The sequence below is a fragment of the Penicillium chrysogenum genome, assembly GCF_028827035.1.
Source record: "Penicillium chrysogenum strain IBT 35668 chromosome Unknown utg000001l_segment0_segment0, whole genome shotgun sequence".
Classification (NCBI taxonomy): domain Eukaryota; kingdom Fungi; phylum Ascomycota; class Eurotiomycetes; order Eurotiales; family Aspergillaceae; genus Penicillium; species Penicillium chrysogenum.
In genome coordinates this window covers 2,411,523-2,432,510 of record NW_026622749.1, presented here as the reverse complement: position 1 = coordinate 2,432,510, position 20,988 = coordinate 2,411,523, and the positions used below count along the sequence as shown (strand labels likewise).

Genomic DNA, 20,988 nt, shown 5'->3' with positions numbered 1-20,988 from the left:
AAATCCAGTCGTGAAAAGAGAGGAGGGGATCATTATATTAAAAGAAATGGCAAGCTTGAAAGTGCCATAGAAAAGAAGCTCAGAACGACCGACGAACAAAATAACCCCGTCATCCCTGCCCCAGTTAAACAGATGCTAGTGGGAACGCCGTTTTATATGCACCTTCGATTTCATCTAAAACAATGTTAGCATAAAGATCGCATACCAGATGAAGATAGAACATCAACCTCTCATTCCATCCAAAGCCTCAAAAGCAAGCGAATAATTCGACACGGTCCCAATGATCCGCTCTAAACCTTGCCGTAGTTCCTCGATGAGCTGACCAGTTGAATCCCTGCCATGATCATTCTCTGGTTCAGGCGCAAGCTGCTTCGCCACGCGCGCTTTGTAGTAGAGCATGAACATAGCATAGCTACTTTGCATCAGACAGCATGCGAAAGATGGCATGGTCCGGGGTAATGGACGACCTTGCTGCTGCTGGGGATTTAAGAGAGGCTGTGGGACGGGCAGGCTGTGGAACATGCGGGAGATGACGAGTGCAGCCTGGAGACAGATTTTCGCGGACTGCTGGGGGCTGTAAGGGAACCCGGCAGCAAATGGATATTGACCGTACTGGGACGCGTATGAGTTGATTTCGGGGTGGATGTCTGATGAGGTGGAGGAATCGGATGGGGTCATGTATTCTGTTGAGGCTGCTCGTTCGAAGGAGGTTAGGTTTGAGCAGGAGCAGGTGAGATTGTGGATGCCGGCGGGTTTGGTGCTGACGGTTGTGGTGGCGCTGTTTGAATTAGCTGCTGTCAGGTCGCAGTGCCTTTTGATGAAGAGGGGGATGTCTGAGAAGGCTCGGAAGCGATGCGTTTTTATTTGGGCGCTGGGGTCATTGTTAGTTGGATTTAGGTATGAGAAGGCGAATGACTCGAACCTAGATAGTTTGATGCGGGATATTGCGCGTATGCTTTGGGCTGTGATGGACTCGTTGTGATCACCGAAATCTGATCTCTGGGGCAGAAGGGGGAGTAGCTCCGCCTGCGCAATCACAGAATGAGTCCAGGCATCAAGTTGCTGCATTCGTTCGAACATAAGATACATGTCTGACTGGGACGAAAGGCATTTGTTCAGATCGTCAATAAACTGGGTTGCTGATACAAGCACTTGTTGTGCTTGTATTAAAATAGCCCAACCCTGAAGACCAATTAGCGGATTGAAGATAGTGGAGAGGTCTCCAAGTACATACCTCGGCATCTGATGCAAACGACGGGTATGGAGTCGTGAACTGCGGGTCATTGATAACGAGAGCAGGCATCTGGTTCTTCATTAGCTCTAGTCATGTCTGAAGACCTATATTACTCACTGTTGTGCTAACAATCGATCCTTGAATCACACAATAATACTAAACAACAATTAGGTCAAGAACCAAGCAATGAAAGATGAGGGATACAAACCGTCATCCACCAGGCTCTCCGTCGAGCTTCCGGAAATTCATCATTCTCTATTTGAGCATGGAGTGACTTGTCCAAAGCCATCGCAAGAGCCTGACCAGCGCGGTACCGCATCTTCAGCAAGTTGCCGCGTTGGGAGTATTCATAAACTGAAAGCACCAAGAGAGCCAGGACACTCTCATAGTCCACCGGAGTTTGCGAGTGGAATCTTTCCCGTCCGACAAAAGGTCGTGCGGCAGATAATGCCTGCCCGGGATCAGTGGAGGATATATCGAGATCGCACTCCGCCTCGATTGTTGAATGGCCAAGTTGGGCGAATGCATGCGCATATGTCCTGCGCTGGATTACAGACGCTGTTGACGATGGTTCAAGATCACTTGGATGTGGAATCAACGCCAAGATTGCAGATAGTGCAAGACTGAGAGGCGAACGAGGCCGATACATCATCATCGGTTCAGATGCATTCGAACATGGAACAGAGCAGTTCAATGGTCGATCACGACATGGTGGTGATGCCCGCGGTGGAAGAATAGGGAAATAGTTATGAATAAAGTCGTAATAGGCATTCAATCTGGGGATGTTAGACAATATATGCAACTTATTACAAAGGGATACTTACATTTCGGGCTCGCTTCCATAGGTCCTTACGAAAGTCCGAGTGCTGTTCAGGGGCGGTGATGTCAAGGGCACTTGCATGTGCGACTGACTGCCATCGCCAGCGAAGAAGTTCTGGAACATGGAGGGAACTTCGGATTGGAAATCTAGGTGTCTCAAACCTGCGCCAGGCAGAGAGAGCTCATCGATTTGGTTGAACATCCCCGGTGCTAAATTTTGGTTAGTATATCGCTCTTTTTCTTTTTCTTTTTTTTTTTGGTACATGTCGATGACGTACATTCTTCAAACTCCGGGGGTGAAGGGACAGCATTATACAGAGCTTCATCTCGCCTCGATTCCTGTTCCGGTGACAGGGAGGACTTTTCCTTCTTTTTGCGTGGCCCGCCTCGTTTGCTGGGCAGATAAGAACATTCTCTGTCTTTGCTAACACACTAAAGTGAATGTTAGTCCATACAATGAACATTGATCAACTCAGATCCACAATAGAAAGGCCTCCGAAGCACTCAAAGGACAAAGAAAACATACATTCGCGCATGGCATCTGGCCGCCACATCGTGTTCTCGAAGCCCGACTGGAATAAGATTAGTGGAGAAGTTCCTCTTTTTTTCTTCACGGGATTTGCTTACCAGGGCAGACATGCTACCTTAACTGGCGGTTTAGCAAACTTCTTGCGAACCGATCGAGGTGCTGTCGAAGCTCCGTTATAATCGTGGAAAGTATCGGCCATGGCGACACTTAATATGGAGTCAAATAATCTACAGAACCATTAATTTGAAACTGCACCTCCCGGGTGTCTTTGCAACCGAACACTAGTTGAGATGGGGCATTGTGCGGCTTAATAAAGATCGTGTCCGAAAGGGCGCTGATATAGAGACTTCCGTGTGATTGCTTGATCTTCGCAAATCCCGAGCCGTGGAGGTTCGGGATTTGCTTTTAGTAACTAAGCAAAGAGAGATCGAGTCCAACCCCAAATTGGAGAGATGGTGTCAGGATGCAGTGTATATGCAGGATAATCGAGAGTGGAGATGTTTCTCATTTTATACTTTTTATTTCTCTCTCTTTCTTTCTCATCAGAATTTTGGGAATAAAGAGAAAGACAAGAGAGGAAAGAGAATTTTGATATTCAAAGGATTTCGGGTGAACATACCGATACGAAAAATACTCGTTTTGATTGGCTTTGGGGCAGGAGAGACATGTAATTTTACTCGTCTGAAACATCAGATCACGTGGGTCCACATGCATCAACGATGTACGGAATATCCATATCTAAGAGAATTATTATTTACCAAGGCTTAGAGATTCATGAAAATCTGTCGAAATGTCGGGTTCGCGGCCACTTCTTCCAACCAAACAAGGAGGTTCGGACATAAGTCGGGCACGATGATATCAAATACTTCTCTTAACGGGGTGGATCCTTTAATCGCTAAACGACTCACGATATACGCTATCTAATTGTGGAATAGATGATTTGGAATACTTTTCATGCTAGGCATTGTCGATCGATGTCAATCGACTAACCACAGGGATGTGCATAATCCGATTCGTCAGACTTAAGCATGGGCCTTGTCTTTCCCAAGGGGTAGCTTAATACCCGTAACATGCCGTACGCTATCCCAGACACTGTCCCGGACTTTCACAGGGAGCTTGTGTCCCTTCAAGAACTGGTCGATCAACCACATTCCAACCACAAATTCTTCGCGAATTAAGAGTCCGATATGTTGGTGATCGACTAGATCCCACACTTGCCCCAAGATTGCCTCTGGCAGGCGGCTGCGGGACCAAATTTCCCGGACCACCAGGTTGAGCACCATATCCGAGGCATTAGGTGGCCATGGTCCGGTCCCACTAGGGTCAGGAGGGATGAAAAGCCCTTTATTAGAGGCCCAGACACCTTCGTAACGTTTGCGTTCCTTCTCGGTGACCTCGCGTCGCCAGCGCTTACGATCCCCCTCCTTGTGTTTGTGGGGGTGTTTGTGCAGGGGGTTTCTGTGTTTTCGGTGGTCGGTCTCGGTGGGTTTCGGCATGCCGCGAAGTGTCATCGGCATGCTTTTCGGTGGACTTGGTGTCCTTGATAGATCGCTCTTGGATTGGTGCGCCATATGTAGAATGGATCGCGCCCCTCGCCGCTGCGGAGGAACTGGCGGAGGAGCTTTGATAGATGGGGATGCTCGTGCTGAAGCTAGGGATGAGGCGATAATAGCATTGGAGAGGCCTTCCTCGCTCATCCCAATGGAGTCATCTATCGTGCTAGAGGTACTCGTATGTGACTGGCTTGATATAGATACCTCGCTCGGTGTTAGAGGCCGCAGGGGTGTTGCAACAACCCCATGGTTTCTGGTAGACCCTCGTGATGGTGGCACACGTGGCGGAAGCGCTGGTTTCAGCCCATCTGGCTGCGCAGAAGAATTCCGAGACTCTAAGGAGGGATGGGGGCTCGACCCTCGACTTTCCTGATCATCTAGAGTAGTCTTGGATTGTCGGGATGGAGAGCGCCCGTAGATAGGCAAATCTGAGTCGGATTTCAAGCCATTTTCGTGCAGCATGCGATCTAAGGGACTATGTCTCCCTTGGATCGAGCGAAGAGAGGCTGACGCTGGTAGCCGTCGCTTTTCTGGCGAGGGTGGCACCCGGCTCGCACTTACTGCACCTGCGCCAAGTCTGGTGGTTGTGGACGGGGCACTGGCGTCCCGCCCGGGGGACCTTGACGCAGCGAGCCGTGCCGCAACTTGGGAGGCTGAGGAGAGAGAAGCGGCTGAAGTTCGTCCCCTGACACTTGGTGATGTACTGGCTGGAGGCGAAAGTGGTCTTGCCAATCTCCCGATCTTATCCTTTACGGAGCCCACTTCTGGGGCGTCGGATCCAGTCCTCTGACCCAAACGGTGATGATCGCTTGTCATTGCAGCAGTTGCAGACGATCTAGCCTTCACATTGGGTGAGGGATCCCTAGAGTGTTGGAATGCAAGCGTGGCGCCTTGTAAGGCGTCATTCCGGGCCACACCCAACCGCTGGTTCGCGGAAGCAGGGTCGCCATTCATCGAATCTATTCCCCGCAAAGTTCGGTGGGTATGCAGGTTATGCGACTTGAAACCGGGGTTATACTAAGGTAATCAAGATGATCCAGATGATCAGGATGATCAGGATAGTCTTACGATTTATTTCCGAGACATTTAGGGGGGAATACCAACGGGAATTGCCCGTGCACGCGACCGTACACGTTTCTTCTACGCGACTATGTGTACAATGTACACATATAGAATCACATATCGCGATTAAATCATTTTCAGATGCTATAGGCAGTATCTGTATGATTCCACTGTTTTATAAATTCTCTTAACATCACGATTAGCTTCGTCAACTCCGCACTGTCAACCCCAGACTTTTAATTAACCGAGCCGCCATTGATTGATCCGTTCTCCGCTTTGCTTTCCCCTCTTCCATTTACATCTGCAATGTGACTTCCATACCAGCTGGGCTTGAGGAAATGCTATCTGCTTCTCTGAAGCACTATCGGAGCCATGCTCTCTGGTAAAGACAATCCCGAGGATTCCCCTGGTGAAACACATGGGAGGTCCGAAGTTCGCCAGGATACAGATCAGAATGCGGACGAATTGATGGCCGGTCACATTCAATGCTCGGTGTGTAGCAGCACCTTCCGACGACCGGAGCATCTGAAACGACATCTGCGGAGCCACACTAAGGAAAAGCCGTTTGAGTGTGCCCAGTGCGGCCGGCACTTTTCAAGAACGTATGCGCTTGGGTTATAGCTATCCTTGCGTTGAATCACACGCTAATCAACTCCTAGTGACACACTCCATCGACATGAGTTGAGTCACCATGCACCAGGTTCGGGAGGGAAAGATCGCACCCACCGAATTACCGTCAAAACATTTCGAGCATGTTTTAGTTGCGCAACTGCAAGAGTAAGATGTAGCGGCGGCACGCCATGTGGCCGGTGCGACACGCGCTCACTCGGATGTGAATACCCCACGCAAAGGCGATCCAAAGCAAAAGACATGAGAGATTCAGGGCAAGAAGCCGAGGCGCACAACGACAACCTCAAACACATGCACCAAGATCTGAATGCAGCTGCTGGTCAGAGCCAGTTTTCTATACACATGCAAAATGAACCAGCATCGTCTAGAACTTTGCTCAATGTATCATCTACGCCCCGCAATGATCACGCAAAGCGAATGCCACAGAATGCACACACCATTGCAGACGCCTCAAATCCTCGTTTCTACCTCCCAAATGAGATACGAGGGCAGTCTGAAACACTGCCAACGGGTATCTACCCTGGAGGTATCAAGCAGACATATGACCACTCGAGCTCTGACATCCCCAAAGTATTCCCTGTCGATTCATCCAACAATTTAGACTCTGAAATGAGAGACATCCAGCCGGGAATGGACACAGCAGGCGACATTGAAATGACCATGGCAAATAATCCGGAGGTACCGCTAGAGTTTGATCCCACGCTCTTTGACCAGTCCATGCTTTCCACTGTCAATTGGCTCCCTAGCGATTTGCTCCCGGGTGATCCTAACGGCCACACACATTCTGCTGGTGCTGCCTTGCAATACAACCAATCTCTCAGCCCAAATGCCTACTTCTCCCGGGCAGCGTGGCAACCGCCGGTTATCAATGCTGGGCAGGTCGGTTCTTTGCAACCAGAGCGAGCCTCTCAGACACCTTCTGTGCATGCTTCTCTAAGAAATAACATGGGAAGCCCCAATCAATACTCCCATGGTATTAGTGAGCCTTCTCCTCATACAGAATCAGTGGGTTCCGCCATGGGGTCAGCGGACTACTATGTTGATGGTGCGCCGTCCAGACTCCCGAAGTACGGAAAGAAACACACGCCTTGGCCTGGTGAATATGTAGAGCGAGTCGACATCGGCAAGCAGCTGCTGGTTGAAGATGACGAGCACCGGTTCGACTTCCCTATAATCTCCGAACTGCGACCGGATCAGATACCGGAAGATATAACCCGGTTTACACAACGGATTGAAACCACCACCTACGATGAGATCTATCGGCACTTTGTTCAACTATGCCGTACTGAAACTCCATTTTTTGAGGTGTTCGAATCGGAGAGGTTTCCCACTGCAGACGAATGCAACCAATTCACCATCCTCTTCTTCAATTCGTTTCAGGCAGTTTATCCGATTTTACACCTTCCCAAATTTGATCCAAATACAAGCCATTGGCTCTTGACTTTGTCAATAATAGCACTCGGCTGCCACGTGTCCCACATCTCCGAGATGGAGCAGTGTACAGCTGCTCTCCACGAGCTGATTCGGCGGGGTATCTATCTTGAGGTGAGAACGGTCTTCTATCCCATTCATTCCTTTGCCGCTAATCGTTTTACACTTCTAGAAAGAAAAGAGTCGCTCTGGTCAAGCTTCTCTCGAGATATTGCAAGCTATGTTGTTTAATTGCATTGGACTTCTGCATAGTAGAAGCGAACGAGAAAAGGCCTCGGCCTTGAGCACCTTTGGTGACTTGGTGACACTCATGAAATCTTCCCGATTATTGACGCCGACGCGAACAAAACCAAATGAGGCGTCGCAAGATGCAGCATGGACATCTTGGATTCAAGATGAGGTCAGAAGACGCACCGGCTATTGTATATGGGTAAGCTTGGTCGAAGAATGATGCCTTTACTTTTACTGACGATAATAGCTTGTGGACTGTACTCTTGCATATTACTTTGATAATCGACCTCTCCTTTCTCTGGATGATGCACAAGCTGCATTACCCGCGCATGAGAAGCTGTGGCAAGCATCCTCCGCAGAGACATGGAAGCCGCTATGGGCGAAGTCATTTGGTAACTCTTATCCAGACCAAAAAACTGACCAGACCCCAACTTATACAGCCAACGAATCCTTATACGACGCAGTCCATATCCTCTACATTGAGAAGAGAGTAGTATCCGGTATAGGAGAATTCGGTCACATTCTACTCATCCACGCTCTCTACCACAGAATGTGGGAAGTGGGAGACTACTTCCGCCGCCCACTATCCTTCTGGAACCCGACAGCGAAGAAGCAATCTTGCGAGACGGCCATTCCCACAGGCTCGGTATGGCTCCCAGGAATCCCCTCGTACTCGAAATGGCGCAACAGCGCATGTGACTGCCTCGACATCCTCCACTGGACCGCCAACAGCACCGTAGCAAAAGCTGCAGGCCTCGAGCATCCAACCATCCTCCACCTCCACACTGCCCGGTTATTCCTCCTCGCTCCGTTCCGCGAGATGCGCTCCCTTGCAACTTCCCTGGCAACAGAAAAGCAGCGCTGGAGCAAACGACATCAAACCCTCGAGTGGCAGTACATCTGGCGCTGGATGAAACATGACCAATACAAAGCCCGACTTTCAATCATTCACGCCGGCGTCACCCTCTGGCATATCCGTCGCTACTCGACGAACGCTTTCCATGAGCCCGTTGCGGCTTTCATCGCTGTGCTGACGCTGTGGGCGTACGGATCCTGTCACCCGCACACATCCCATGAGTCCAGTCCGCGTGCAGAGCAACTCCGCGAACCGAGCTTTATTCATCTTGATCGCCCGTGCGATGATGAGCTTGTGCAGCTTTTTGTTCGGGAAGGTCATGCTATGAGAGGGAATGTTACTGGTGTTGGTGATATATGTGCGACTGAAGGTCCGGAAAGAGTCTTGCGGGTGGGTTGTGAGATTCTTTCGGGCTTGACTGCCTGGAGTGTCTCGAAGAAGTTCGTGGCTATCTTGACGCGGCTTGCAGAGTTGAGCTCATATAGTTCCTCTTGAGGACATAATCCCTGGCATGGTGCTGAGCATGTCTGATTTGTGGTGGGGGTTGGATGATAAATCGTCAACGCAAATAAACATTTCTTATTCTTTCACTACTGCTTGTAACTATTGATATCTGCGTCGGTTCTGTACATAGATTGGACATCGGCTCCAGGTAGACATCATTCCCGTGTAAATCCTTTTAGATCTCTATATTAGCCACAGGGAGCACTATGAAGAAGAAACCTGACCTTAGATGCCGGACTAGTTGCCGAGTTACAGAAGTCTTGAGAAATAGCCAAGTTAAGGTGGCTCTCGGTCCATTCGGAAAGATACCACTGAGAAATGGGAAGTTCCCTCTCCCAGCCAAAAGGATCGAGCCTGTCCGCCTCATATATGCAGCCATACTCACCACAGAGCTCATGCGACTGCTTGTGTTGTGTTGTGTTGTTTTTTTTTTTTTTTTCTTTTCCAATCCCAATAGTGAAAATGGCGAATTGGTACAAGGACCTCTCAGGCTTGCTGTTGGGAGCGGTGACAGTCTCTGGACAATGGGCTTACAATAGAGGATCGTCATAAAATTGAATAAGTCTTGAAGAGTAGGGTGGATTTACATATGGGTTAGACGCAAGATATCGAGTGATATATAATGTAAACCTGTCTACTTAGGTATAAAAGCCCTGGAAACCACTTCTCTCCCCGAGTGTCTTATACTTCGAAAATCGGGTGGGGCCATCCTTATCTTATCAGCAGTGCAGCCTAAAATCATCTGGGGTAGTGCAACTTCCAACTTCCCTTTCTTAACTTTTCCAAACATGGATTCCGACGAGATATTAGGGCAGGATGATGTCCTGAAGCCAGAGCAAGAAGAAGATCTGGACGAAAAGTGAGCCTAAATCTAACCCATGACACTAAGATCTTGGGTAGTTGACTGATAACGGTTCGCAGATACCCCAACAGACCTCACAACCGAGCCCCGACATTGCCGTTCCACGATCTGTACCTCGACCTATTCAATCCACTGAGTGAACTCAAGAAGAAGCCTTCAGGGCCTGCCCCAGCTCGCCGAAAAGCTGGTCCCCATGGTAAAGGTGCTACGAGTCTTAACCCGTTCGAGCGCCGGCGCGATGTGATTGAGCGCTTTATTTCGCGGTGGCGCAAGGATGTCGGCGACGACATTTACCCCGCCCTGCGATTGATTCTTCCCGACAAAGATCGCGATCGACCTATGTATGGGATCAAGGAGAAAGCTATCGGAAGGATGCTCGTCAAGATCATGAAGATCAACAAAGAATCAGAAGATGGATACAACCTTCTGAATTGGAAGCTTCCCGGTCAGGGTGCTACAACACGCATGGCGGGTGACTTTGCTGGAAGATGTTTTGACGTTCTCTCCAAGCGGCCTATGCGGACCGATCCGGGCGACATGACGATCGAGGAGGTCAACGAGAAGCTGGATAAGCTATCTGCTGCCTCAAAGGAGGATGAACAACTGCCAATATTGACGGAGTTCTACCGGCGGATGAATCCCGAAGAACTTCTGTGGCTCATCCGTATTATACTTCGGCAGATGAAGGTTGGTGCTACCGAGCGAACATTCTTTGATGTTTGGCACCCAGATGCCGAGAATCTCTACAGCATCTCTAGTAGTCTGCGACGTGTGTGCTGGGAGCTGCATGATCCCAATATCCGGCTGGAGGGAGAGGAGCGCGGTATTGCGTTGATGCAATGCTTCCAGCCTCAGCTGGCCCAATTTCAGATGCATTCATTTGAGAGAATCATTGCTTGTATGAAACCAACCGAAGATGACAACGTGTTTTGGATTGAAGAGAAAATGGACGGTGAGCGTATGCAACTCCACATGGCGCCCGACGATTCAACCAAAGGTGGTCGGAAATTTGGCTTCTGGTCGCGCAAAGCGAAAGAATACACCTATCTATATGGGAATGGGATTTATGACGAGAACGGTGCTCTGACAAGACATCTAAAAGATGCTTTCGTCGATGGGGTACAGAGCATTATTCTCGACGGCGAGATGATTACCTGGGATCCTGAACAGGACGCCATGGTTCCCTTTGGCACGCTCAAGACCGCAGCGTTGGCGGAACAACGTAATCCATTCTCAAATGGTCCGCGACCCTTGTTCCGCGTGTTCGATATCTTACATCTTAATGGACGTGACCTAACGAAGTATACCCTTCGTGATCGTCGCAATGCCCTGGAGAAAACCGTCCGACCTGTCCACCGCCGGTTTGAAATTCACTCTTACGAGGAAGCCACTACCACCACAGAAGTTGAAGCGGCTCTTCGGAAGGTTGTCGCTGAGGCCTCAGAGGGTCTTGTTTTGAAGAACCCTCGCTCTCCATATCGACTGAACGAACGCCACGATGACTGGATGAAAGTCAAACCAGACTATATGGCCGAATTTGGAGAGTCCCTTGACGTTATTGTGATTGGTGGATACTATGGCTCAGGTCGTCGAGGAGGTGCGCTCTCCAGTTTTCTCTGCGGACTACGAGTTGACGACAGCACGCAAGCAGCAGAGAAATGCTGGTCCTTTTGTAAGGTCGGTGGCGGGTTTACTGCAGCTGACTATCAGGAGGTGCGCCATCATACAGACGGCAAGTGGAAGGCATGGGATGCGAAAAAGCCACCCACTACCTTTGTCGAACTGGCAGGCGGAGACGCCCAGCATGAGCGTCCAGATATGTGGATCAAACCATCCGACTCAATTGTTTTGTGTGTGAAAGCGGCATCCGTCGCAGTCAGTGACCAATTCCGCATGGGCTTGACATTGCGATTTCCTCGCTTCAAGAAGTTGCGGAAGGACAAGGATTGGAAAACCGCGCTCTCCGTCCAGGAGTTCCTTGATCTAAAATCTAATGCAGAGCAAGAACACCGGGAAAAAGAGTTCTCTGTTGATAACTCTCGAAAGAAGCGAGTAAAGAGGGCCACTAAGAAGCCACTCACAGTGGCTGGTCACGACGATAATGTCGATGTCCAGTATCTTGGACCTTCTGGGCATGTCTTCGATGAGCTTAACTTCTGTATGTGGTTTGATCGCGAAGGTTCCCTTCCTATCGTACGTAATACTAATATAGCGACCTTCTAGTTATAATGACCGAGTCAACCGTCCCAGAAAAGAAAACAAAACTTCAACTGGAACAGCTCGTGAAGGCTAATGGTGGCAAGATCTATCAAACCAAGACAGCTGCGGTAGACACGCTCTGTGTTGCCGAGCGGAGTGAGCTTCATTCCACAAATATGAAATAACCTCAAGCTAATATTTCGGCAGGAACGGTCAAAGTAGCTTCATTACAAAAGAGTGGAGAGCAAAACATCATTCGACCATCGTGGCTTATCGACTGCGTCAAACAGAATGAAATAGATGCAGGCCTGCCGGACCTTCTTCTCCCGTTCGAGCCAAGGTACGTCGTGACGGTCAAAGGATATACATATACAGGGGCTAATATCTATTGATTTCTATAGACATATGTTTTTCATGACAGAGGAAAAAGAGGAAGAAGTTGCCGCAAATGTCGACAAATTCATGGACAGCTATGCTCGGGATACAACTGTCAACGAGCTAAAGGACGTATGACGCCCCCAGAGAATAGCGAGAAACAACCATGGCCTTGACTAACCAGCATTCAATCTTTCAGGTATTCAAACAATTGGAACAAAACCAAGAACAGGCCGACGATGTCCCTGATCCAGAAACGATTCAGAGAATCGAGACTCGCATCCAGGAAAGAGTAAACGCCGGCTACACAGTACCCGTTGGATGGCTCTTCCGAGGCTTGAAGTTCCACTTCTACTCGAACGGGAACCAGCCGGACGAATCAGCCTCCCGGGAAATCAGAAGGGAGGACCAGCGCCTGCAGTTCGCTCGCAACACAGCCCGGTTTGCGGCTGCTGAGATTGCCAACACGTTGAAGAGCTCAGGCATCACACATGTGATTGTCGATCCAGAAACTGTGTCTTCAGCGGACAAAACATCTCTCCGGAATACATTGGCCGCGAAGCCGGAAGCGAAAATGCCGCATCTTGTTAGCGTGGGCTGGGTGGAAGAATGCTGGAAAAATGGCACGTTGCTGGACGAAGAAAGTAAGTTGTAATGAACATCCTTGTCGTATTTTCGGCCTTTGGGGCGTTCTAACGCGTTCTACGTTGGTAGGGTTCCCGGTCTTGCGATGAATCATTAGAGCTGAGCTCAATCGCTATGAATTATGCATTTCTTCCATTTCTAATCTCCTATTTTCGTCACTGGGCGTTTCCGTCTCTATGCAAAGCACGAGTCGAAATCAACCACGGAGTACAACAAGTCACATTCTGTGATCCTCTGGCTTCCTTGAGCGAGCCAACGAGGTTACATTAGACTGGAGAAATACCGGTCTAGTCGAAATGACCTGCGTCTTAGACCAATAAACCGTTCTCTGGCTCGAAACGCCGTATTGTCTGAACCCTGTGGCTATTATGAGGTCAAAGAGCCCAATATATAAAGGCCGAGGTTCACCAGGCCACACGGGTTGATGTCATGCGATGCAAGATGTTATCACAATACAGAATTTCCAAAGTCAGTCTAAGATCTCTTAAGCGGCTTTGAAGAGTCTACTAGAACGGAGAAAGTATAGCCACTCGAGTAGGCTCTCTCCAGTATTATCTTCCAACGTCCTTAGTTGCGCTCTCAATGCAGTCTTTTTGGCATGTTATCTGCCTCTAGTCGGAAGGGCGAAAAGTACACGTAACTACACGAAGCAAGGATGGCCAGTACGTCTCGAAACTCCAGGGCTAGTGTCACTTACTTCGATTCTTTCTCGAACCCTAATTGCCAAGACGGGCTAGTGTAAATTAGGAGTTGTTCGAGAAACTATCGAAGAGTGTGGATGGTGACACTATGTTTATAAACCTACCTACATGTAGGTAATCCTGATGCTATATGAACTGCTCGGGTGGTTACAGTTACCAGGCAAAAGAAGGTTGATTGTTTCAAGCTTTGATTTGAGTTGAATAGATATCTTAGGTGGTGATCGAAAGATCGGTCCAGAAAAAAAAAGAGCAAGAGAAAGCAACCATAAAACAAGCATTGCGCTGTCAGGGTAGAAATGGGGGTATGTAACAAAAGAGAGAAGAGATATGCGCCAAGCAGGACACCATCCTAATCCAACGCCGCGCTTGCAGAGGATAACCGAAGATAAAAGGAAAAGAAAAACCAAAAATTTATGTACTGGTGAAGTGAAGTGATCAAAAAGGGAGAAGTATCGTGCCATATCCTGCGCTCTGCGCTAAGACGGGACTTCCATCAAAACCTTTACTTCACTGGGCTGAGACGCCCACCCACCGAGACGGAACGGTGTTGCTGTCATATCCGTCCTCGTATTGTCCCGACAAGTGGGAGTTTGTCTTGCGCGCTGGCAGCCAGATGCGAGCATGCGCGGGGATGTCGTCGCGGAGTTTGCCGCTGCGTCGCATGTTCATTTCGAGAACCACCACACGCAAGAAATCGCTGTTCTCACGGATTTCGCGTTGGCGAGACATGGACGGACTTTCCGGGTCGAAAGTGACGAATTTTTGTTCCTTGCTCGCGATGTGGAAGTGGTTTCGCCGATTCCCGCGGCCGGCGCGATGATAAGTCTGCATTTGGATCGAGACGGATGTACTGGATGTCTGTGGCTTGTCGTGGGGATGATCGTGATAAACATACATCTCTGCCGGCGACATCGGAGTCGGGTTCATCGGAGATGGATTCAAGTAGCGTCGTAGTGCTGGAGAAGGGGTTTCTTGCATCGGCAAAGGGCGGCGGTCATCGGTCATCTCTGGGGTGATAGTGAAAAGAGACCGGGTGAGGAAGTCCTCTGGTTGGACGGAGGGTGTGGCAAATGTCGAAACCGACTGTGCAGCGGATTTAATGGCCCGTAAAGATGCTGTGAGGTTCGACTTGAAAGTAGATCCGAGGCGCCCAAATGAGGCAGATCGTTTTGCGGGTACTGCCTCGGGTGTGGCAGGCTCATTGTCGTTATTGATTTCGATGAAATCACACTCATCGATTTCGGTTACAAGCAGAGGATGGTCCAAGGCACACTCCTCGCAATGCGAATACCGAGGCTGTCGTCTCTCTGGTGGACTTCTATGTCTGGGAGGGGTGGGTGGCGAGGGAAGGCTGGACGGTGATGCCAGGGCATGTTCTAATGACGGCATTGAATCGCTTGATGATGACTTCACGGACGGTGGTGATTCGTCAGAATCGTTGCAAGGCAGGAGTTGCTGATTGTCTTCATCAGGAGGGCTGAGAAGGATGTCAAGAGGGGAGTAGGCGGCCCCGTCCAGGAAAGTATCTTCTTTCGACTTGATATCTTCCTGCAGCATACGACTAAAGTCTTCGGCATGGTTTCCCCGAGGAAGTTTCCGAGGTCTGCGGGTGCTCCAGTTCCGCCGGGGTACAGGAATGGCCGTTGCATCTAACATCGAAGTAAATGACGTAGGGATTGGGCGGTCATTGGATGAGCTGGAAGAGGACCGATGAGAGGATTCCGAGGTTTTAGATAAGGCACGTGAACGAATATCTCGACGTGCTGGCAGAGTCCGCGAGCCACGCTTTGGAGGGATTCCCACTGGAATGGTGTTGATCGATCCGCGGGTCTCGGTCTTGGAGTCCGAAAGATGAAGGTCAGAACCATCCGACGGTCTGGATGGCTTCATTCCATGAGACTGGAAGGGTTTGTGCGGCGGCGCCGAGCTGAATAGAAATGCTCTGGGAACCATCATGTTGACTGTTGTCTCATCACGAGCAGTTGCTATTGAGGCCTTAACCAGATGAAGCGCTCTGGTCGAGTCTCTGAGCGAGATACATGGATGAAAGAAAAATCCGTCGGAAGTGAGAAGTTCCCAGAAAGTCAGACGACAGAGGACCAGCAGCCAATCCGAAGGAGTATGTGTTGGCCCAAAGAGATGCAAGGGAAGCGGATAGGGCCGTGAGACAAGGGCATGCAGGCACACACGCGAGCTGATAAGGTAATAGACAAGCGATGAGGTAAGATTTGAGAGGAGGATGCCCAGGTGAAATATAAGGCAGGAGGATAGTAAATGAACAGGAAGGAGGATAGCAGCAAAAATAAGAAATAAAGAGAAGTAGAAGTTATAGAGAAAGAGATAATGGGGGAAGAAAGCGATGATCTCAGATAGATAAGCCGTATTGGGCAGGTAAACGCATGTAAAGATCACGGGAAGAGCAGGACAGTAATTTATTTTACAGTGGATCTGATTGGCTGTGCGGGGGACAATGCCGGCAATCCGGGCTGTGTGTGATTGTCACGGTATTTCAGGTAATTTTTAATGCAGTTCCCATTACTCATGGAACATTCCGCCGGTGGAGTCCGGAAGGAAATGAAATTTTTATAGTTATTTTTATTTTGGGGTATTTTATTATTTCACTCTTTGGATATTTTGCATTGTGATATGTACAATATAGTAAAATGAGTACTCCGTGCAACACAGTACTTACAATATATCTTCTCCAGATGTCTACAATGCACCTAGTAAAACATACATACATAGTATATAAGATGTATCTGAAAACGAATCACATCTATCCCAGCCTTTCAGATCGTTGAATAAGATATGTGGGCCCTTTAAGGTTGCTTTTAGTGCGGCGCGAGCAGATGCACACCGTTTACTTCAGAATATTTGAATCAAGACGGAAAGAGAGAAGATTGATTTTTATCCTTTTGGACTGGTCTTGCTGATTTGCTTACATTTTACAGAAAAAGCAATGGAATTATAAACCACACACATATGCAATTCGGCCATTTTAATAGATCGACAGGAGCCCCGAGGCTCCGGTTCCCTCATGTTATTAATTATTAAGGGGGAAAAATACTGAAAAAGGAGCGGGTGGCTGCAGTCCCAAAACGTCAAGTCGAAGAGACCCGACGTGGCCAGTGGAGCGCCTTAAGCGAAAATAATTGCGGTGAAGCCCCTATTTCTTCCCTATTCCCAATATTGGGGGCTTTTAATTATGTTAATTACTCCGTATATTTCGATTTATGGCACTTCCAAAGTTGTATGATTGCATCCGAAGCATCCGTAAATATTACCTATCTATGTCAATATTCGATGTCTTAAGTGAACACTGTTGTACATGCAAAATAGGCCTTAAAGAAAAGAAGAAAACAAGAAAAGAGAAGACCCACACATATTTGCTACCTGAATATTCTTATTATTTGACTCGAGGAAGTCCCATAGATGTGAAAATACAAACATCAAAATGTCCACATCCCTAAAAAGCAATGTTGAGACGTGGCTGGTGGAGCGCCTTTAGGGTAATTGCGGTGAACCCTTATACGATGCATAGAGTGGACTTTTTTCTGTCTTTTTCTGTCTTTTTTGTGAGGTTAGGCAGTCATACATGGTTTATCCATTCGGTCTGTTTTGCTTGCGGCTTTTTACATATGTAACCTCAATCGGTCTACTCCGTATGTAACCCACCAAGGGTTGGATCTTTAAGCATCCGGAACATGTATCGGAGATAATATCCTTACAGTCACTTGGCACAGCTCCAAGTAACTTCCTATTTTCTACTCCATATAACAATAAATGTCAATTTAATCATACGGAATGAGCTATGATATACACAACTACCTACAATATTATATTTGTATGGGAGCCACGTGAAGACATTAGTCAGCCGCTTATCGAAAATGGAACATCCCGACACCATCCAGAGGCCGGCGATAACCACATCTTGTGTCGTCGCTGTCCAGGTGCTTGCATCCAATCATTCAAGGGCATCGCCAATCTCTAACATCAACCCAATTTCTCACTGAACTTGTCCCCGCCTCCACTGCGGGTCATTGCAATCGTGGGGTACATGATTCCTTCTACAATTGCCATCAGGCCTGTGTAGATCTCCAAGCGTAGCTGGTGCGTCGATATTTCCTTGTTGTAAGGCACAAGCTCCAATTTTAGGGTCTTACTAGACGGCTGGGTCATGGGTGGTCCGATAGACTAACATGCCGACATAGCCACCGTGTGCACCCTCGGTCTAGCAAGCCGTCATGTTCTACTAACGAGCTCTGCACTCTAAAAGATGGACATCCCATGTCGAGGTTTGGACAAGACACTAGGCATGCGAAGAGGTCCCGCGGAGAAACCACCCTACTCATTTCTTGAATCGCACCTATCAAATTATCTGAAATCATGAGCGCTGAACGTGCCCAACCGTCCAAAAGACGATGCGTCAGCACAGCCTGTGTCGCCTGCCGCAAAAGGAAGTCAAAGGTTGGACTCTCATATGCTGATATTGTGATGTCACAGTACTAATAAGATCTGCGTATAGTGTGATGGAAACCTGCCCAGCTGTGCAGCTTGTTCCTCAGTATATCATACACCTTGTATGTGTCACTTTTATATAGAGCAACATCGGCATTTTCTAACGTTCCATCATAGGTGTATATGATCCAAACTCGGATCACCGCCGCAAAGGTGTTTACAAGAAAGACACTGATACATTGCGGACCCGAAACACCACCCTACAGACATTGATACAGGCAATATTAAACTACGACGAAGCAGATGCCTTCGAACTAGTACGTCAGATTCGCTCTTGCGATGATCTCGAAGATGTAGCGGCTTCGGTGGTCGCCCAGGAGAAGGGGCTCATGTCTACGGACCAAGCAGCAAAGGAGTCGGCCAGCAATGAGAACATGGCTGAGATTGATCAATTCGAGTCAGAGCTGGCTGGCAAGATGAGTGAGCTCATGCTTGACGGTTCTCGTAAATTTATTGGCGGTACCTCGAACCTCATCTTCTTGCCGCCAGGCTCCGAGCTGCACGAGTCTGCCTCAATTCAAAACAACCTCGCCCTCAATGCCGATAACCAAACCCACGCTGTGAGCCGCTGGACCGAAGTCACAGACGATGACGCCCTAATCAGCCATCTAATGACCATGTACTTTACATGGCACTATCCGTTCTTCACTACCTTGTCTAAGAATATGTTCTATCGGGATTACATCCGCGGAGTTTCTAGCTCATATTGCTCTTCGTTACTCGTCAATGCTATCCTAGCTCTGGGCTGCCATTTCAGCTCGTGGCAAGGTGCTTTTGATGATCCTCAGGATTTGGCAACTGCAGGAAATCATTTCTTCAAAGAGGCGAAGCGGCTCGTATTGGAAAATGACGAACATGAGAACGCAAAGCTTTGCACTGTCCAGGCATTCGCACTCATGTCTGTCCGAGAGGCGGGATGTGGGCGGGAAGGAAAAGGTTGGGTCTATAGTGGTCTCAGTTTCCGCATGGCTTTTGATCTTGGGTTAAATCTCGATTCGGCAAATCTTGGGGCGCACAGCCTCAGCGAAGAAGAGATTGACGCTCGGCGGATAACCTTTTGGGGTTGCTATCTCATTGATAAGTTAGTATCCATTCCATTGATTATCTCTAATTCCTCTCTAACACTGTATAGGTGCTGGTCAAATTACCTCGGTCGTCAGCCCCAGTTGACCTCGGCCAATGCCAATGTGCCCAAGTTTGATGTGTTGCCACAGGAGGAAGCAGAGCTGTGGTCGCCCTATACTGATTCCGGCGTCGGTCACGAGCACACGCAACCATCACGAACCAGGGCTGTCGCCCTCCAAATATCCAAACTGAGCGAGATCAGCAGCGATGTACTTGTGTTTTTCTATCATCCGACCGAACTTGAAAACTCCCAGCCCAAGCAGTCGGAACTGAAGAAACTGAGCGATGTTCACACCCGCCTTGAAGCATGGAAAAACAATCTGCCCAGGGAACTGGTAGCAAAAGAAGGACAGCTACCACAAGTGCTTGTCATGCAGTAAGCTGACAATTTCGCACACGGTGTTACCTCAGCTAACTCTTGTCTTAGCATGCTGTATCAGCTTCAGATAATCCATTTATACCGACCATTCCTGAAGTATACCAAGGCAAATACCCCACTACCTTCCCATGTCTCACCTCGCAAGATATGCACGCAGGCCGCTGCGACTGTTTCTAAGCTGCTTCGCATATACAAACGTGGATATGGACTAAAACAGATCTGCAACATCGCTGTCTATATTGCCCACACTGCGTGCACCGTCCATCTTCTCAACCTCCCGGATAAAAATGCCCAGAGAGATGTGATACACGGCCTCAAGAATCTCGAAGAAATGGCAGAGGGCTGGCTCTGTGCCCGACGTACCCTCCGCATCCTCGACATATCCGCAAACAAATGGCAAGTAGAGTTACCACCAGAGGCAGTCTCCATATTTGAACGCACACATAACAAATGGGGATCCTGGGGCTCTTGGGACCAAACCACTTCCCCCTCAACATCCGACGATTATCCCATCGCACCCGTATTACAACCCCCTACAACTCCAAGCCGATTTTCACCATCTGGGCCCCAATTCCAGCATTCTCGCACAGAACCAATCCCCATGGTTGATGCACCAATGGCCTCTCAATACGGGTCCATCGCCGCCGTCCCAATATCGTTCCCCCCGATCCAAGGAATGCTTCCACCTCATGCCCAACGCCCCGAGTTTGCCCCTCCCGAACCAACATACCTCCGGCCCCAAGTGGCCTACCAATTCAATCCTCTTCCAGGATCCGTACCGGCCCCCTCTTCCCCCCACCCGAACAAGTGGTACGATGGCTCTGGGGCTCGTATCTCACCCCAAAACGCAACGCCAACGTCGGTTGCATCGCCCGTGTCTGGGTATGACGGCACGGAGAACCTGGTCGAAGAGAGCCAGGACTGGTGGTCGAGAAATGCTAATGCGTATGGTATCGGCATGGATGGTTGGAGTGGTACTTGGAATGCCACCCCACAGAACCAGCATTCGCTCATGCAATACCAGGACAGTAATCTCATGTCTGTTGCTCGGCCTTCTAGTCCTGATGATGAACAGCGTTAGGCCCAAGGGGGGATACCGGCAGCCTGGTCGCCCTTGAATCCCGATGATACCTAGGTACAACCGGATTTATGGAAACCATTATGTGATTTTGACTCATAGGGACATATCTCGTTCGATTTTGATACCACTTTAGGGGGGTTGTCTTCCGGCGTTTAAATGGACATGCATCTACAATTTTGGTTTCTGTTTCAAAATCTTATGGTCATTTACAGACAAGGACATTTAGAGGTGCAATTATCAAAAGATTTGTCATA

The 20,988-nt window shown here is 48.8% G+C and overlaps 7 protein-coding genes across 7 annotated transcripts; 3 read left to right on the top strand and 4 right to left on the bottom strand.

Moving 5' to 3' along the window:
- Positions 1-124: 124 nt before the first annotated feature.
- On the bottom strand, positions 125-2,781 carry N7489_000975 (uncharacterized protein; the record flags this gene model as incomplete). The annotated part of the gene is made up of 9 exons (XM_056706730.1): positions 125-174; positions 228-1,182; positions 1,235-1,303; positions 1,352-1,390; positions 1,443-2,010; positions 2,059-2,263; positions 2,332-2,485; positions 2,580-2,625; positions 2,681-2,781. 9 exons carry the CDS (start codon positions 2,779-2,781, stop codon positions 125-127), a joined length of 2,187 nt encoding a protein of 728 aa, XP_056571032.1.
- An 823-nt stretch (positions 2,782-3,604) lies between these two features.
- irs4 lies at positions 3,605-5,089 on the bottom strand (the record flags this gene model as incomplete). Its single annotated transcript, XM_056706729.1, has 1 exon — positions 3,605-5,089. The coding sequence occupies one exon, from the start codon at positions 5,087-5,089 to the stop codon at positions 3,605-3,607; it is 1,485 nt and encodes a 494-aa protein (XP_056571031.1).
- A 480-nt stretch (positions 5,090-5,569) lies between these two features.
- N7489_000973 (uncharacterized protein) lies at positions 5,570-8,840 on the top strand (the record flags this gene model as incomplete). Its single annotated transcript, XM_056706728.1, has 4 exons — positions 5,570-5,799; positions 5,857-7,372; positions 7,431-7,688; positions 7,737-8,840. 4 exons carry the CDS (start codon positions 5,570-5,572, stop codon positions 8,838-8,840), a joined length of 3,108 nt encoding a protein of 1,035 aa, XP_056571030.1.
- Positions 8,841-9,637: 797 nt separating this feature from the next.
- Positions 9,638-13,019, top strand: N7489_000972 (DNA ligase (ATP) DNL4; the record flags this gene model as incomplete). The annotated part of the gene is made up of 7 exons (XM_056706727.1): positions 9,638-9,708; positions 9,771-11,869; positions 11,935-12,066; positions 12,118-12,250; positions 12,312-12,417; positions 12,485-12,929; positions 13,000-13,019. 7 exons carry the CDS (start codon positions 9,638-9,640, stop codon positions 13,017-13,019), a joined length of 3,006 nt encoding a protein of 1,001 aa, XP_056571029.1.
- A 1,119-nt stretch (positions 13,020-14,138) lies between these two features.
- Positions 14,139-15,587, bottom strand: N7489_000971 (uncharacterized protein; the record flags this gene model as incomplete). Its single annotated transcript, XM_056706726.1, has 1 exon — positions 14,139-15,587. One exon carries the CDS (start codon positions 15,585-15,587, stop codon positions 14,139-14,141), a length of 1,449 nt encoding a protein of 482 aa, XP_056571028.1.
- Positions 15,588-17,624: 2,037 nt separating this feature from the next.
- On the bottom strand, positions 17,625-17,810 carry N7489_000970 (uncharacterized protein; the record flags this gene model as incomplete). The annotated part of the gene is made up of 1 exon (XM_056706725.1): positions 17,625-17,810. One exon carries the CDS (start codon positions 17,808-17,810, stop codon positions 17,625-17,627), a length of 186 nt encoding a protein of 61 aa, XP_056571027.1.
- A 207-nt stretch (positions 17,811-18,017) lies between these two features.
- N7489_000969 (putative C6 transcription factor (NirA)) lies at positions 18,018-20,734 on the top strand (the record flags this gene model as incomplete). Its single annotated transcript, XM_056706724.1, has 5 exons — positions 18,018-18,098; positions 18,157-18,211; positions 18,267-19,230; positions 19,282-19,650; positions 19,702-20,734. 5 exons carry the CDS (start codon positions 18,018-18,020, stop codon positions 20,732-20,734), a joined length of 2,502 nt encoding a protein of 833 aa, XP_056571026.1.
- Positions 20,735-20,988: the final 254 nt, after the last annotated feature.